The 15,457-nt window shown below is 39.1% G+C and overlaps 1 protein-coding gene across 3 annotated transcripts in view; it reads right to left on the bottom strand.

The window, feature by feature from the left end:
- MLIP (muscular LMNA interacting protein) overlaps nt 1–15,036 on the bottom strand; it is a 118,850-nt gene extending 103,814 nt beyond the window's left edge. For 2 of the 3 annotated variants that reach the window (XM_062572922.1, XM_062572921.1), the window contains exon 1: nt 14,880–15,027. In XM_062572922.1, coding sequence (XP_062428906.1) covers nt 14,880–14,942 — 63 coding nt within the window. In that variant the 5' untranslated portion in view covers nt 14,943–15,027. Of the gene's footprint in view, nt 1–14,879 lie in introns of all 3 variants that reach the window. The other variant, XM_062572923.1, reaches the window with a different exon arrangement.
- Nucleotides 15,037–15,457: the final 421 nt, after the last annotated feature.

The raw sequence follows: 15,457 nt of genomic DNA on the forward strand, positions 1-15,457 counted from the left end.
GAGCTGGGCCTCTTCAGCCTGGGGAAGAGAAGACTGAGGGGGGATCTTATCAATGTGTACAAGTACCTGAAGGGAGGGTGTCAAGGGGATGAGGACAAACTCTTTTCAGTTGTCCCATGTGACAGGACAAGAGGCAATGGGCAGAAATTGAAGCACAGGAAGTTCCTCCTGACCGTGAGGGGGAATTTCTTCCCTGTGAGAGTGACGGAGCACTGGCCCAGGTTGCCCAGAGAGGTTGTGGAGTCTCCTTCTGTGGAGATCTTCAAAGGCCTGCCTGGATGCCACCCTGTCTTTCATGCTGTAGGTGACCCTGCTGAGCAGAGAGGTTAGACTAGATGATCTCCAGAGGTCCCTTCCAACCTTACTGATTCTATGATTCTATGAACTTGACTAGAAAGACAGCCACAACAAATGTGTGTAAAGAACTAAGTGAGCTACAGTGTGTTTTTGAGACAAGATTAGTCATTGGTTACATGTTTGTTCATACTCTTGAGCAAACAGGCCCTAATGTAGATGATTCATGGGTGAAACTGCAACATGCATTATATAGTAATGATAACAATGATGTTAAGAATATTAACATTTGCAATCCTTTTTCTCTAAGTCGGATACATTCAGTTCTTTTGAGCATGAAAGTAGACAGAAAGCATCTTTAATGCAATCTACACTCTGCTACCACTTCTAGATAAAAAGGACAATGTGAATAGAACGTGCCCCAGCATCATGAGATTCTTTTAGAAGATCACACTACCACACTCTGAAGTGACATGGTCTCTTCTTCTGAGAGCAAAACCTGCGGCACTGAACTCAGAAATTTCTAACAATATTGCAAAATACTTTTCAGAATTGCTTATAAAGTAAAAGCTGGTTCAGAAGACAGCTTATAAGCTCCATTCACACCTTCTTCCACAAATATTGCTCTATGCCTGCACAAGCAAATGCAACAAAACTGTTTTTTAGGAGTTTGCATCTGTGTTCTAGTGCAAGGCAGTATTTCAGACTTATGCCATATCATCAATTTACCCAACGCAGTCCATATGCAAAAGGACATGTGTATAGAGGAAATATCAGATTTACTGAAAAATTAGCATCCACTCACTCAGACATTGGTTGAAATGTGTTATCTGTTTTTGAAAGGGGTTGTTAACTAAACATCCAAAGCATTTACATTCAATGACTATTTGATAAGTTGTTGGAATGCATGTTTGCTTTTCGAAATCTGCTTAGAAATTGTACCCCCCTTACAGGCATTAAAAATAAGATAGCTACAATCCACTGATACTTTAGACCATAATATATCTCTGTACTTAGAAGGAAAGACTTACAGTTATGAAAAGAGTTAGAGTTAGCCTTGGATATCTCAGTAAAGCAGCTATTTTATGCAAATATCATTATTTTGAATTCTTCCATTGAGACAAATTCTTTCATTATGCCTAATCCTGTAAGACAAATGAAATATTTAAATCTTGTTCTGCCTCATTAGGGAGATAACATTTATATCTCTAGGATTTTGTATGGAAAATAGTAATAAAATCAGAACTCAGGAAAGTCAGTTGTAAAATTGCAATATACAATTTCACAGACAAGTTTTTTACAACAAGTTTTTTACAAAATATTTACGATATGTACCAAGAATAAGGCTATATAAGTAATTCTGTTCTTAGCATTTAGCAAGAAAGTTATGCATATACATATAGGAAAGCAATGCTTTCAGAACAGTAAGATCAAAATTTAAAATACAATTAAGTTCTGATTTTTAAGAAGCATGTAATATTAGTTGTTACCTCACAGTATATTCTGATAATTCAACATTAGCCGTGAAAGCACATCCCAATATTTCAATGCCTGATTTCACACACCATCCAACATGGAGGACCATGGAATTTATTTCCAGAGTTTTCGTGATGCTTACATCTGCATTATTCATGTGCTTTGCAAAGACGGTTTTATGGTGCTCCTATGAAGTCAAGTGGTCTGATTGTTTCTGTTTTTCAGACAAAGAACTAAGGTAAAAAAATGAGTAATATCCACAAATTTTGAACCAGCTTAACCATGTCCCTAATTTAGTAATTATGAGAGTGCCATCCATGCCCCTTCCTGCCAGTGGCTAATTTGTTAGAGCACTTTGCAGTGTACAGAACCATTTTCTGAACTCATCACTTTGAATGTAGCTCTGTGGGAGAGTGGAAATGCCACATTTCCTTTTCTTTGGACATCTCAACCCTTTGACTTATGTTTTCTGCCTTTGACAGGAAACAAAAGTCCTGAAAATGCAAAAGTATATAATTGGGAACAGAATGATAAAATATTACATTTTATTTGACTATATTTTATTTATAAAATCATTGAGGGTAACAGCTATTTTGCTCTGATCAGATCCTATCCTGATGTAGCTGGTGGTGATGATTCCTAAGCATGCCCACAACGGTGATTTAAAGAAATATCACAATTCTTGTTATTAATACTTGTGTCATAACACTTAAGAATTAAATGAAAGGGAAATTAAATCAGTCCACATAATCCTAATTACCAAACATTACAGTACAATTCTTCAGATGTAGATTCTTGGAAGGTACAAATGCTTGAGCTCCTGAAAACCCTAGAGAGCCCACCACATGGCACAGCCCTGAGTCGCCACAACTCGTTGGCAAGGCTGGGAACCTTAGACCCACAGCTCAGACTTCTGCTCCTTAGAAACCGGGGAAGAACTGCTGGTTAATGATGTGGTTACAGGTGTAATTTATCCTTGTAATTCTTTGGCAGACAGACTTTCTGTCCAGGAAAGGATGCTATAGATGAGGATAGCTTGCAACAAATCCCAGGTGTTGTGTAGCAAACATGCACAAAATCTTTCTTAACTGCTCCTCTCCCAACAAATAAACCACTGACAGTTCCTTGGCACCTTTTTTTTTTTCTTTCTTTCTTTTTTTTTTTTTTAATCTGCAAATACCAGTGTCAGTTCACCTCCTAGGGTGTAAATGACAAATAACTAGACTGAATTTTCTGCATTTTCAACTGAGATTGGTTTCACTAACATTAGTGAAAGGATTAACTGTTATACAGAATCATGCCCTTTTTTCTTTGTTGATATTTCAAACACAAATACTTATCTTTGCATTTTTCTACTATTTTCTTAGACTGAAAGAGAGAAGATAGTTTTGGCTCAGGAATTTTGCCAGGAATAACCTCTTTATTTAATTATCACCAAGGTCTGTTGATGTCTAGATTTTGATTTGGATGTATTTCAAGGTGTCTTTTCCAAAGAAAGATATTACATGATTCAGCTACTGCTTTTGGCTGAAAATCTAATGAATGTCTGTAGCACGTTAATTATGTAGAATCACCACCAACAGCTACATTTGTATGTAGCAGTAAAATGGTGATAAATGTACTGTCAGTAATTTTTTGTGAGATGTATCGAAGCTCCGTGAAAAATAAATTCAACCTATTCTACAGGGAAACAAGTTGTGATGGCTCTTTCCACAATCTCTAATTGCAAGCAGTTCAAGTGAATCCAACTGATTTATTTCACATCATTTAAAAACACAGCATTTCAAAACCCCTGTCATTTTCCCCATGTTTGATTTCCAAATGTTGCTTCATGATCAAGACAGAAAACAGAAAACAGCAAAGACATAATGCTAGTGGCTCAATTTCTGCTCTTTAGAAGCAAATGTGAAATCATTTTTTCCAATTTCTATAAATGTCACTTCTGGAGTATGAATACATTCATTTGTGTACAAGTCAAGACAGGAAAAGCTTCAACCTGTTACTTTAACCTTTCAGAACTCCGAACAGCCTAAAAGTCATCAAGCAGATTTAATTTTTCATCTAAATTCAGCAAATCTGCTTTTGCCCCCTTTCATCAAGAATGGATCTTCATTAGTTCAACTTATATTCAATTAATCCTTTTAAACCTATCAGGAAGGAAGGATAGGGAAAGACGCAGTAAAAAAAGCCCCATCAGAAAGTATTTTGCAGTATGTATTGCCTGTTACCATCAGCTCTTTGGAAATGCTACCAGTTAGTGCTCAACAATGAAGTATTTAATGCAGAAAGGTTTTCAGGAGAACCAATACATTCAAACAAGGTCAACCTTGTCTTAAAACAACATAGTCAGACATCTGATGACACTGCTATAAGGTGCAGTTTTTGCTACCAAATAGGACATCTGATAGTTTGGTCAGCTATCTCATGATAAAATAAACATTAAAAAATAGAGGTGAACAAAAAAATATCTGGTCAAAATTTAGGACTATCTTGGAAAGCTTGCTTCTCCTGAATAGACCTTGGCCTGCAGATTTGGCTATGCAATATGCTCTTAGGATATTTGCAAGTCTGCAAAGTGCTTACTACAGCACTTCCCATGTAATGCAGTGAGATGACCAGCTGTATTGCAGTGGGTTGATAAGCTTGCACATTTTTCTTTTCCTTTGCAGTAAACAGCCTTCTGGTCAGCTTTAATGGTTAAAGGCCCTTGTGCCAACGTCAGTCAACCTGAAAAATAAGTCTCTTTGAAATATTTTTGAAAAAATTAACTTTCATCTGAACCTGCTGTGTCAGTGAAGTCACCATGTTGCATGAACTAATGGAGATTTCTATGATTTTCTTAATGAGAAGTAAAGAGAAAGCTTTACTCTGTTTTGCCTTTTGCAGAAAGCTGTGAGACAAAGAAATTTTACAGGTCCAGTTCTCTGCTCTGCTCAGTTTCACAATGATCTAAGCGATGAGCTCCACTCTTCATTAGCCTTACTTCCAAAACCAAGTTCTTGGCCATCCTGCCTGTAAATATTAGAAACAGTCTGTATCCCCCACCTCGTTCTGGTACTCTTCAGATTTCAAGGAAGAGAGAGATTTGCAGACATAATTCCACTTTCAAGAAAAATAAAATGTTTTGAAATCTTGAAAACTGTTGCAGAAAGGAACTGTCATCTTATCCACAGCCTGACTCATCCGTACATGGAGACAGCCCTGACAGCTCACACCTTTCAGAGTCACTATGCCAGGCACTCTGTAGCTTCAGGTGGCTTTCATCACAGTACTCACACTCAGATCTCAGTCTGAACCATCTCTTTGCAACTACAGAGGCAAGAATATTGTTATTTTTAAAATGCATGCTGAGATTCTTGTGCTATTAAGTGATTCTAGGACTTATAATACTATAACAGATCCCTCTGTTAAAGGAACACAGCTCTAATAGCAGTCCCCACTGTCGGTGGTCTATGGAAGACCATCCTAACAGTGCTACAGGTTAATAATAGTGTAAAAAGAGAATAATGGCACTTGTTCCACTTCTCTTTGCTCAGCTTTTATGCTTAGATCCCCTGAAAATAAATTAATAATGCCACATATAATGAAGAAAATGTCATCTTATAATGGACTCCAATTCAGCTGCAAGGACAACCACAAAAGCATAACAACATTGCCCTGGCTTTCTTCAAATATTTATCCAACAAAAGGTCTTAACCTCATCTCCAATGAACATGATGGCTCTGACAGCAGAGGTCTAAAAGACCACTTAGGAAAGTAGAGCTACAATTCTTCTCCCTTGATACAACAGAACTTATGCAATGAGGGTAATGCTCATCTCTACAGGAGAAACAATAGTGGTCAAAAGTTTTGGATGGTCCTAGAAATGGAGGACTACAAGAGGTTGCTCCACTTGCAATCCTGTTGGGATTCAAGAGGTGGGTTCTTGCTATGGGACGTCTTTAGTGGCCTCATTATTTGCCTGCAGCCCAGCCAGGTCCACATATTCCACAGAAAGGCTGTGTTTCTCCAACCTGCTTTCTCTAATATAAATACATAAGAGCACAGCACAACTGTTAGACAAACAAATCAGTCTACTCGCTTTCTCCTCATCTGATGGAATTGTCTCCTCATGAAGAGATGAAAAAAAACCAAACATCATCTGGCGGAGGTTTGATGCAGTATTCAGAGTTCCTTTAATAGTTAAAAGCACAATGTGAGGAAAAAAAACAAAAGCAAAAAAAAGTACTCACTGCTTTTCTTCGGAGGTTTTTGATAGACATTCTTGATAAAGTTAATTCATTCACTTTTTGGAGAAATATTAATCAAGTTACTGCATCACCACTGTCACAATACCAGTATGTACTTCAGAAAAAAACACAAAAATTGTGTTGATATTTCAATCATTTTTCTCTGGAAAAGACTGCTTTTTATGGATAAGTTTAGATTCACTGTCTAAAATTCATTTAGAAAACTCATTTTGAGAAGCAGTCATTAACTCTTGTTCTTTAAAGATAATCTAATGCTGTACTGTCTATCCAAAGAAGACAATATGGGCAAAACAGACTGAAGTATTATGCATTTCACAGTTGATGCAAAGTAAATATGGAAATATTTTTATTGCTCATCTGCTTGTTGCTCTAAAAGTCTAGTTCATTTAAGGCCACCTTCTTTCTCCCTTTCTCATTAATCACTTCTTTCCTTTTCTTTTGTTCATTGTCAAGTAGCTCTATTTCCAAAAATTAATATAAAAGTGACAGGTTTAATGCCACTTCTGTACTGTTCAGTGCTTTTAGAATTCAAAGGACTGCAAACTGAAGACAGCAGATTTTAATGCAAGAAAGAGCAATGATGAACAAAGTCTTACTGTGTATCAATGTTAGTATGTTGAAAGTATCTATCAGATGGAAAAAGGGGCTTACCATCTTTCTTAACAACTGCAGTAGTGCAGCTTCAAAGTCAAATAATAGCACAAATGTTGATCGGAAGGAACATCCAGAGGTCTAATATCCTACTCAAAGCAGGACTCCTGCCACTATAAGGTGGTTTCAGCTGTGGCTTTCTCTAGCTGAGTCCTGAAAACCTCCAAGAAAGGAGATTCCACAAATTCTCTGGTTGTTCCAGTACTCTGTTACCCTCCTCATAAAGAAGCTTTTCCTAGAGTCCCTCTTGAACTTCAGTGTTAGTATCAGCAGTAAATATCAAGCATCACTTATATCTCACTCTCACATACCTGAGGAATATGTTTTGAAAACATATTATTTTTTTCTATAAGAGTCTCTGTATCCAGACTGATTCCTAGGAACTGTCTCTGGCCCATTTTAACTCTCAAGTCACATCTGAGTAAAATTCAGACAAGCACCAGATCAATACCATGGTGGACCATTCTTACAATTTAGCTGAAGAGAGTTACAGTGCCTGGAAACATTTCCCAGAACTGTTTTAATTCATCAGCGCAGCAAAGACCGACATTTATCTCTTTACTGCCTCCCCCAGAGTGCAATCATGGCTTTGCAGCAGATGACAACACAGCTTTTATGGTGACTCTGATCCTTCCTCACCTCAAAGAGTTAAAAAATATTACTTGTTCCTAAAAAGCATTCTTTTACTATCACATACAAGTCCCTGTAAGAGTCTGCTGCTCTCTGGTTTTGAATCCTTGCATAAGACTATGTGGTAACATTTCAAATAACCGCCTGCCAAAAATGTACTGATGACATCTCTCTGAAATACTTTCTGACTGGCGCAGCCAAAAACTACCTCAAACATTTCAGCAATGGCAATGCATGATAGGTTAAAGAAGAGTTAGTATAAACTCAAGTGAGGCAAGAATAAGTGATGAGCATTAAAAAGGAGGTTAAACAAGGATATTATGCTTCAGACTTGCATTGATCCTGTTTAATGTTACATCAATAGTGATATAAATAGTCTGCTACTTGCAGCTTCCAAGTTTATTCCTTCCTCTTTGGTGATCTTATCAGTCCCCTCCTGTAGCCGCTATAAAGCTTCAGTCCTGATCTTCAAAGCCCAGGGATATTTGAAAGTAACTCTTACAGTAATTTGGGACAAGGCAGTTCAAAAAGCCTTCGGGATAAGAAACGATCTCAGCTGTGTAAAAACAGTTCCCAGGTGAAGTCACAGACCACCTTTAGAAGAAGAAATAAAGCACCCCTCTTACATAAGCAGGAAAAATTTAAACATACATGCAAACCATACCTTCTCTGACTATATAGTACACACAGTATGTGTGCTTATTTAGTTTCATGTACTATGCTGAAGGTGACCACGATGCTCATACTTCCCTATTAAGCTATCAAACTGAGGAATGATTCAGGCAGGCCAGGAACTTCTTTTCTGAATAAATGTGTTCTTGAAGGACACAAGGATAGAAAAGCCAGAGAGTAAAATCAACCAGCTGAGAAAGAGGATTTCAATAATTTTTCTCACCTTATGTCTCATCTTTACCCCTTACCTTAATTTCAGCAGCAGCCAGCCTGTCCCCTGCTGGGGTAGAGAGCAGATGAAGGGAACAAGGGATTTGTATGTGATAACCCTTTGCATATGTGTCACCAACATACTCATAGTGATCTGCTGAAGTACCTACATGTTCTACACCACAGACAACACGTCTATATTTTATTACCTTTGAATCTCTTCAATTTACTGAGATCACCACTTTCTCTGTCGAAGGAGAAAGACTAGGCTTGGCTGACTTCAGCGCTCCTACTCTGTGATCTTACATAGTCATCCTGACTAGACACGTACAAGCACATAGACCCTGAACAGCCATGAGATATCTAATACACGAGAGAGGTGTGGACCTGTCCCTGTTGCCCACTACAAAGCAAGCTACTTTCCTTGAGCAGCAAGTGCCTGCCTCCTGTCCTGACCTTTCCAGGCTAACCGTCCCCAGCTGTCACGGTGGATCTGAAAAGGCATTTACTTGCAAATTCCTGGCAAGAGAGTCTCTTAGCTGGTATTACACAGTAAAGGCATGATTCCTCTCCAGTGCTGTGGGCTGGAGTTACTATCGTTCTTCTTTGCTCTGTGGAAGACACTTGCGCTGTTGTCTAAGATGATCCTGCTGCCCAGGTATTTGACTCCCTGCATCTGGTGGATCAGTACAGAGAACAAATGCTTTCTCTAAACATTGAACAACTATCAGAAAAGTAACTGTATTGGGACTGCTGAGGACAGAGCACTAGCTGTGGGCAAGAGCCCAAAGAAACACCTTCCTTTCCCTCCAGATACACTCCTTTCCCTGGTACTTCGAACTAAGAGCTTTTACTGCGCTTCTTCAAGCTGTGCTGTTGCCACTGCTGCTCACTAAGCTGCCTGTTTTGAGCCTAGCAGTTGATATCAGACAGCTGGTAGTGCCTACTATATGTCTCAGGTATACCTTGAAATAACATGACAAAAGCAGACTGTGATCCCACTTCGAGCACAGAGGGGACAGCCTGAACTAGGAGGATATGCCTCCACACCTCCACCGCTGCCTGGACACAGGCTCTGACCAGTACAAAAGCAAGAGCGACTTGGCAGAAGTTACTGCATCTCCCAGTGACCACAAATGGGTGCTTGTCCCCGGTGCTGCCTCCAGTCTCCATCCAGTTCTCCCTCCTCTTGTCTTCTTCTCTTCAGCCAACTCTTCCTACTCTATATTCTCCATATCCTCTGGCCTAGTTTACACCTAGCTGAATTTAAAAAATAAGCCTGAAAAAGTAGGATCAACCATCATCACATATTCCACCCCTTCCTTACCATTCTTCACCCAGTTTGGGCTTCCTTAGGTGACAAAGTTTAGAAAATGGATTGGCTTTTCAGAGAAGTGTTTACCATAGCACTTAACACGGTGCCTCACCTTGACAGGAGTCTTTCTGCTGCTACCATTGTACAAAGACGAATCATTTTTTTTCTACAGTGGGTTTCATTCAAGCTGTCTCAATTTGTATGAGCTGACTCCATGTATTATTTGTGAAAAGCAAACAATAATTCTCTGAATTAAATTTTGTAGCCTTTTCATACAGAGTACATCTTGTCATTTGAAAATTAATGTAATTTCAGTCAATACATGTCATTCTTTCTGATCCATATGTTCCTTTGGTTTAATTTATTTTCTCTTGATGACCGTTCTTTCCTTTACCATTACTCAATATAACAAGAAAGTAAAAACAAAATCTTATAATACTAATCAAAGCACACAGATTGAACATTCCTGCTAAAGATACTAATGTAAAATTACTTTAAACCCAGTGCTTCATGTACTGTATTTTGCTACAAAATAAGGGAGAGCATAGGTCAAATAGGAAAAAGACGAGTGTGAAATGTAATAAAAGATTTTTCAAATAACAGCGGCAATATGCATCAATGGATGAAGACTTCAGAACACAGTCTATTTTCAGCTCAGTCGTCATTTCAGTAGGGAAACCCTGAAAATACAGTCTCCTTCTGAGCTCTTCTAAAATCAAAATTACAAAAAGAAAATTCTGTTTATCTGCTTAGTTCAATCCATTTTATATTAAGAGTCAATTTATTTTCCCACCACAAAATAAGACCTCCATTATCTTCCATGTCTACAACCAGCTCAACAGAAAGAACTTTTTTAGGATCTTTAACACTAAAAAGTCTTCATCCAATAAACAAAGACAAGAATTTTTTTTAATAGTAAATTTAACAACTATTAAGTGAAATAGCCTGATGTACTAGAGAATTTTGTATTTATCTCATCTAATATTAAGCAGTAGAGGTACATACAGTACCTTCCGTCAATAAATTGGCAGTGAGGATATAACTTGAGTAATCTGCAGAATATTTTCAGAATTACACAAACTAAATTAGGCTTTTGTTCTTCTGAAAATGGGTAGAAATATCTGTAACAATAAAAGTATACAAAACCAAGACTTATCTCATATACATACACACACGGAGAGAAGTCACAGAACTATATTATAGAAATGAGTGAGAAGTGGTGAGATAGCTTGCACGGCTGAGTGCTCCAATGGATATGGGTATAGGCTCTGCAGGAAAGTTGACTCATGAGCTCATAGGTCAGGATCAGAGAGCAGGCTAGTGACAGTGGCATCATGGCAGAAGTCTGTTACAAACCACTGGGGTAAGGAAGCGAATGAAATCTTTAAACAGCTCGGAATTTCTGGATCACAGACTTGGTTCTCACAACCAAGGGATTTTAACCTCTCCGACATCTCCTGGAAAGGCAACACAGCAGGAAGCAAGCAATACAGATTTCCAAAGGGTTTCAGGGATAGCTTTTTGATACAGGTGATCCATTATTCACAAAAAAAAGGAAGAAGTAGTTGTGGATGTGATACTCTGTGGCAGTCTTGACCATGAAATAGTGGAATTAAAAATACTGTGAAGCATAAGGAAGGCAGGTACCAGAGTAAAAATCCACAGAATTTGGCTTATCCAGGAACTAGTAGGTGAGATCCCATGGGAGGCAGCTCTGAATAACAAAAGAGTTCAGGAAAGCTGGCATATCTGTAGGTATAACCTCCTCCAAGCACAAGGAGATCCAAACTGATATTCAGGAAGATAAGCAGACTTATAAGGAGATCATCTTGAATAAATAGGGTGTTCATGAGTGAGCTCCAGCATGAAAAGGCAGTACAGGAGGTAAAATCAGGGACAGGCAAAGGAAGGAGGAATTTAGATGCGTACTTCTGGCATACAAGGATGGCATTTTGAAAGCCAAAGCTCATCTAGAATTGCTGTGTTTAAGGGATGTCAAGGGCAGCAAGAGATTTTTCTGCAACTTTAATAGTAGAAGAGTGAAAAATAAAAAATTGAGCCCTTTGTCAAATGGCAATGATTTAGTGACAGTAGGTATAGATAAGGCTGAGATGGTCATCTTTGTTTCAGTCTTCACCAACAAGGTCTTCCATGTCTATGCTTAGTTGTAGACATCAAGCAGGAGAATGACCAGTGGTGGGTGAGGGTCAAGGCAAGGAATGAGTTGAGAGAGCATGACCCAAATACATCCATGGGACTAGATGAACTGCACCTGTGGGTGCTGAGAGAGTTGGCTCATGCCCACATGACAAAACACATTTTTGGTGCATTAAAGAAAAGGGCAAGTCATGCCTGACAGTCTGATTGCCTCCTGTGATAAAATGACTGGATTTGTGAAGGAGGGGAGAGTATGGAATGTCATTTACCTTGATTTACCTTTGACACTGTCTTCCATAATATTCTTGCATCCAGCATAAGACTTTACAGCCTGAGTGAGTGGACAAGTAGATTGTTAAAAAGCTGCTTAGACTCAGAGGGTCGTGGTTAAGGGATTGCACTCTACTTGGAGAACTGTAGCAAGTGGAGTACTGCAGAGGTCTGTCCTGGGACCAGCTCTGTTTAACATCTTCATCAACAACCTGGAGAAAGTGAGGCAGGGCCCTCTGCATAGGTTTTCAGATGACATCAAACTAGGAGGACCAACTGATATGCTCGAGGGCAGGGCTGCCATTCAGGGGGACCTGGGAAGGTTGGAGGAATGGGCCTACAGGAAGAACAAGGAAAAATGCAAAGTCCTGCATGTTGGAAGGAAAAGCCCCTTGGAGCGATACAGGCTGGGGACCGATTGTCTGGGAAGAAGCTCTGCAGAAAAGGACCAGGGGGTCATGGTAGACAGCAAGATGAGTATGAGCCACCAGTGTGCCCTGGCAACACAGACGGCCAACAGCACCGTGATTTTATTAACAGCAGCATGGTGAGTAGATCGAGGGAAGGAATTATCCCTCTTTACTCAGTGCTCACTACACTGCATCTAGAGTATGACATACAGTTTTGGGGGCCCCAGCTGAAGAAAGATTTTGACAAACTGAAGTGAGTTCAGTGGAGACCACCAAAACCGTTGGGGGCTGGAGTACTTGCCCCGTGAGGAGAGGCTGAGGGAGCTCAGCTCCTGCTGCATGGAGAAGGGACAGCTTTGAAGGAGATTTAACAGCAGCCCCCCCGCACCTACAGGAAGATTATCAAGGAGATAGAACCTGCGTTCTTTGCAGTAATGTATGATGGGAGGAAAGAGACAGTCAACACAAATAGAAACAAGAAGATTTTGACTTAATATGTGGAAAAACTTTTTTGCCATGAGGACAGCCAAGCAGTAGAGCAGGCTGCCCAGAGGCTGAGCAGTCTCCGTTCTCAAAGGTTTTCAAAGCCAAACTGGATAAAACCCTGAGCAATCTGGTCTGATCCCATAGCTGATGCTGTTTTGAGCAAGAGGTTGGACTATCCTCTTACACCTGAGTTATCCAACAATTTGATGCAATATATAGATAGACATTTGCTATACTGACATTAACTATGTGGACAAACATCAACAATATTTAAATATTGAACGGACCTGCATGTAGCGAAAAGAAAAGGCCATGACCAATAAGAGCCCTGGAGGGGTAGAGCTGGGAAAAAGGTGGGGAGAATTTGTAATTCATCTAACAATCTGAAAGAAAAGCACTTAGAGAGGCAAAATAGTGTCAAATGGAGAGGGAATGGAGACCAGGACAGAATTAGGCTGAAAAGGGACAGAGAGAAAGGCATGCGATAGCACAAGCGTAGCCACCAAGACCAGCGTGAGGCGAAGATGCCAGAGCCGCAGCATTCTTCTGCTGTCACTGTGAAACCCGCCAAGGACTGAGCATGCCTCCTCCACGCCTAGTCCACACATGGACGTAGCCTACTACCACTATCGGTGGTCTCTCAGCTCAACAGGTTACAGGGATTCAGTTTTGAAGCAATCAACCAGTCCACGCAGGACCTGGCACAGATATTAACAAGGTGGACTTCCTGTTTTCTCCAGTTTGCTACTCTTAAATTTGAAAATTATGCGCACAGAGAAATCTCAGTAGAAGATTACTATAGTCCCAAATGAAGCGCTCAGCATTTAGTTAAAACCTCAATTAACATTGCCTGCTCAACTCTTTCTGTGGTCTCCAATTACATAATCATACTATTTAATGACATTGTTATACGTTTTCCCCATGCAGGAGCTAGAATAAAATTTCAAAGGTTTTCTTTGGCACTTTTCCTGAAGCCTTAGTGAATAAATGCTTTTACTTTTGATGAGCTTTCCTTATATTTTACATATTAGCCACAAATGAATTCAGAATGAGATTTTTTTTATTGTCTAAAGTATTAATTTATTAATGAGAATATGAATACATAAAATGTTAGATAACATTCATATTATGACTTCATGCTGAATCTCAAGCAGCACTCATTCAGATTACTGTTTAAATAAATACATCCTTTCTTAAGAAAGAAAAAGCATTTTAAGGCCAAGACACTATTTTGATCCAGAACTTCCTGGAGTTCCTTCCCAATGCATGTTGCCTTAGTGAGGTTGTATTTAAAACTATTAACTTACACCCAAGCTTCCAAAAAAGTCTCACTTAAATGAGACTAGAGGAATACTAGAGGAATATGCCGCAACTCTACAAGAGCAAATGCTGGCCTGCCATGAAACTGAAACAATGCAGCTCCACCATTACTTAAGATAAATGCTAAATACTTCAGTGCTGATTTGTTTCTTAACAAAAATGATGGTCACCTTTCCTCACAGCTGTGAAAAGTCAAGAATAAATTGCCCTTCACACAATACCAGTAAAATAACCTTGTTAATGCAAGGTACATTAGAAATTCTGTTTCAAGCCTGCATTAATTGCTAATAAGCTGTGTTTTGACTGCTTTCATTTTCTGTTAACAATTTGTTTTAGTTTTATCTATTTTCAGTGAGTCCCAGACACTGCGCAACTAATTTTCAAAAGTAAGCTGCCATTTACTGATTTAACGTTACGGAAAATAAAGCACAAGGACACAAAACACTCCCTCCAAATAATACAAGAAGAATACAGACTAGCTATAGATCGGGGTTGTGATCAAAAGAAAAATTGCAGTTGAACTGGATCTTAGTTTTTGCATTTCATATGTGCACAAAATTCATCAACAAAATTGCATAATTTCCACTGAAAGATATCATTATAATTAATTTAACATACACGAATGAAATGTTAATATTCAAGGTCACTGGTTAAAGGAAGCATGGAAATATTCCTATGAGGTGCATAGGAATACATAAAATTAAGACAAGAAGTCCAACATTTCTCATCACATCTTACCGTTTGCTTTTCTTTCAAGCCTTCTTTTCCTGAGACTTTTCTTTCATGTTTTCCTAACTCCATCTCCCAGGGGAAAGAAAAAAATCCCTCAAGTCCTGCGCAGAAGTGATTTAATCTGACTACATGTTAGATATCACTGTACTTTTCAAGTTGTGAGACACGACTATCAGGCAGCGCTGGTGATAATTTCGGGTTAGCTCACGTTTCCATTTATAGACACTGAAAATTCACAAATAGAACCCTGGAAGGAAGGCGGGCAGCTGGCCTCAGATAACAATAAACATCGTTTTGGCATCAAAGCAAATCGTTTAACAGAGATTTTGGTTACCGGCCCCATTCACTCTTCCCTCTCCTGTTCCTTCTGCCTCCAAAAATTTAAATTTAAAACCTTCATGAAAAGTAATAGCAACAAGCACCTGTAGCACTAACTCATGCTCACAGAGGTTATTAAGTGAGCAAAGTGACAATTATGCTTGGTTGGTACCACTCGACATTACACAGATCGAAAATATACAGAAAAACATTTTAAAATAGATACTTCAGTCTGGCTATTGATCTTTCCCTGTTGAGTGTTTGGA

This window comes from Rhea pennata, chromosome 3 (genome assembly GCF_028389875.1).
Source record: "Rhea pennata isolate bPtePen1 chromosome 3, bPtePen1.pri, whole genome shotgun sequence".
Lineage (NCBI taxonomy): Eukaryota > Metazoa > Chordata > Aves > Rheiformes > Rheidae > Rhea > Rhea pennata.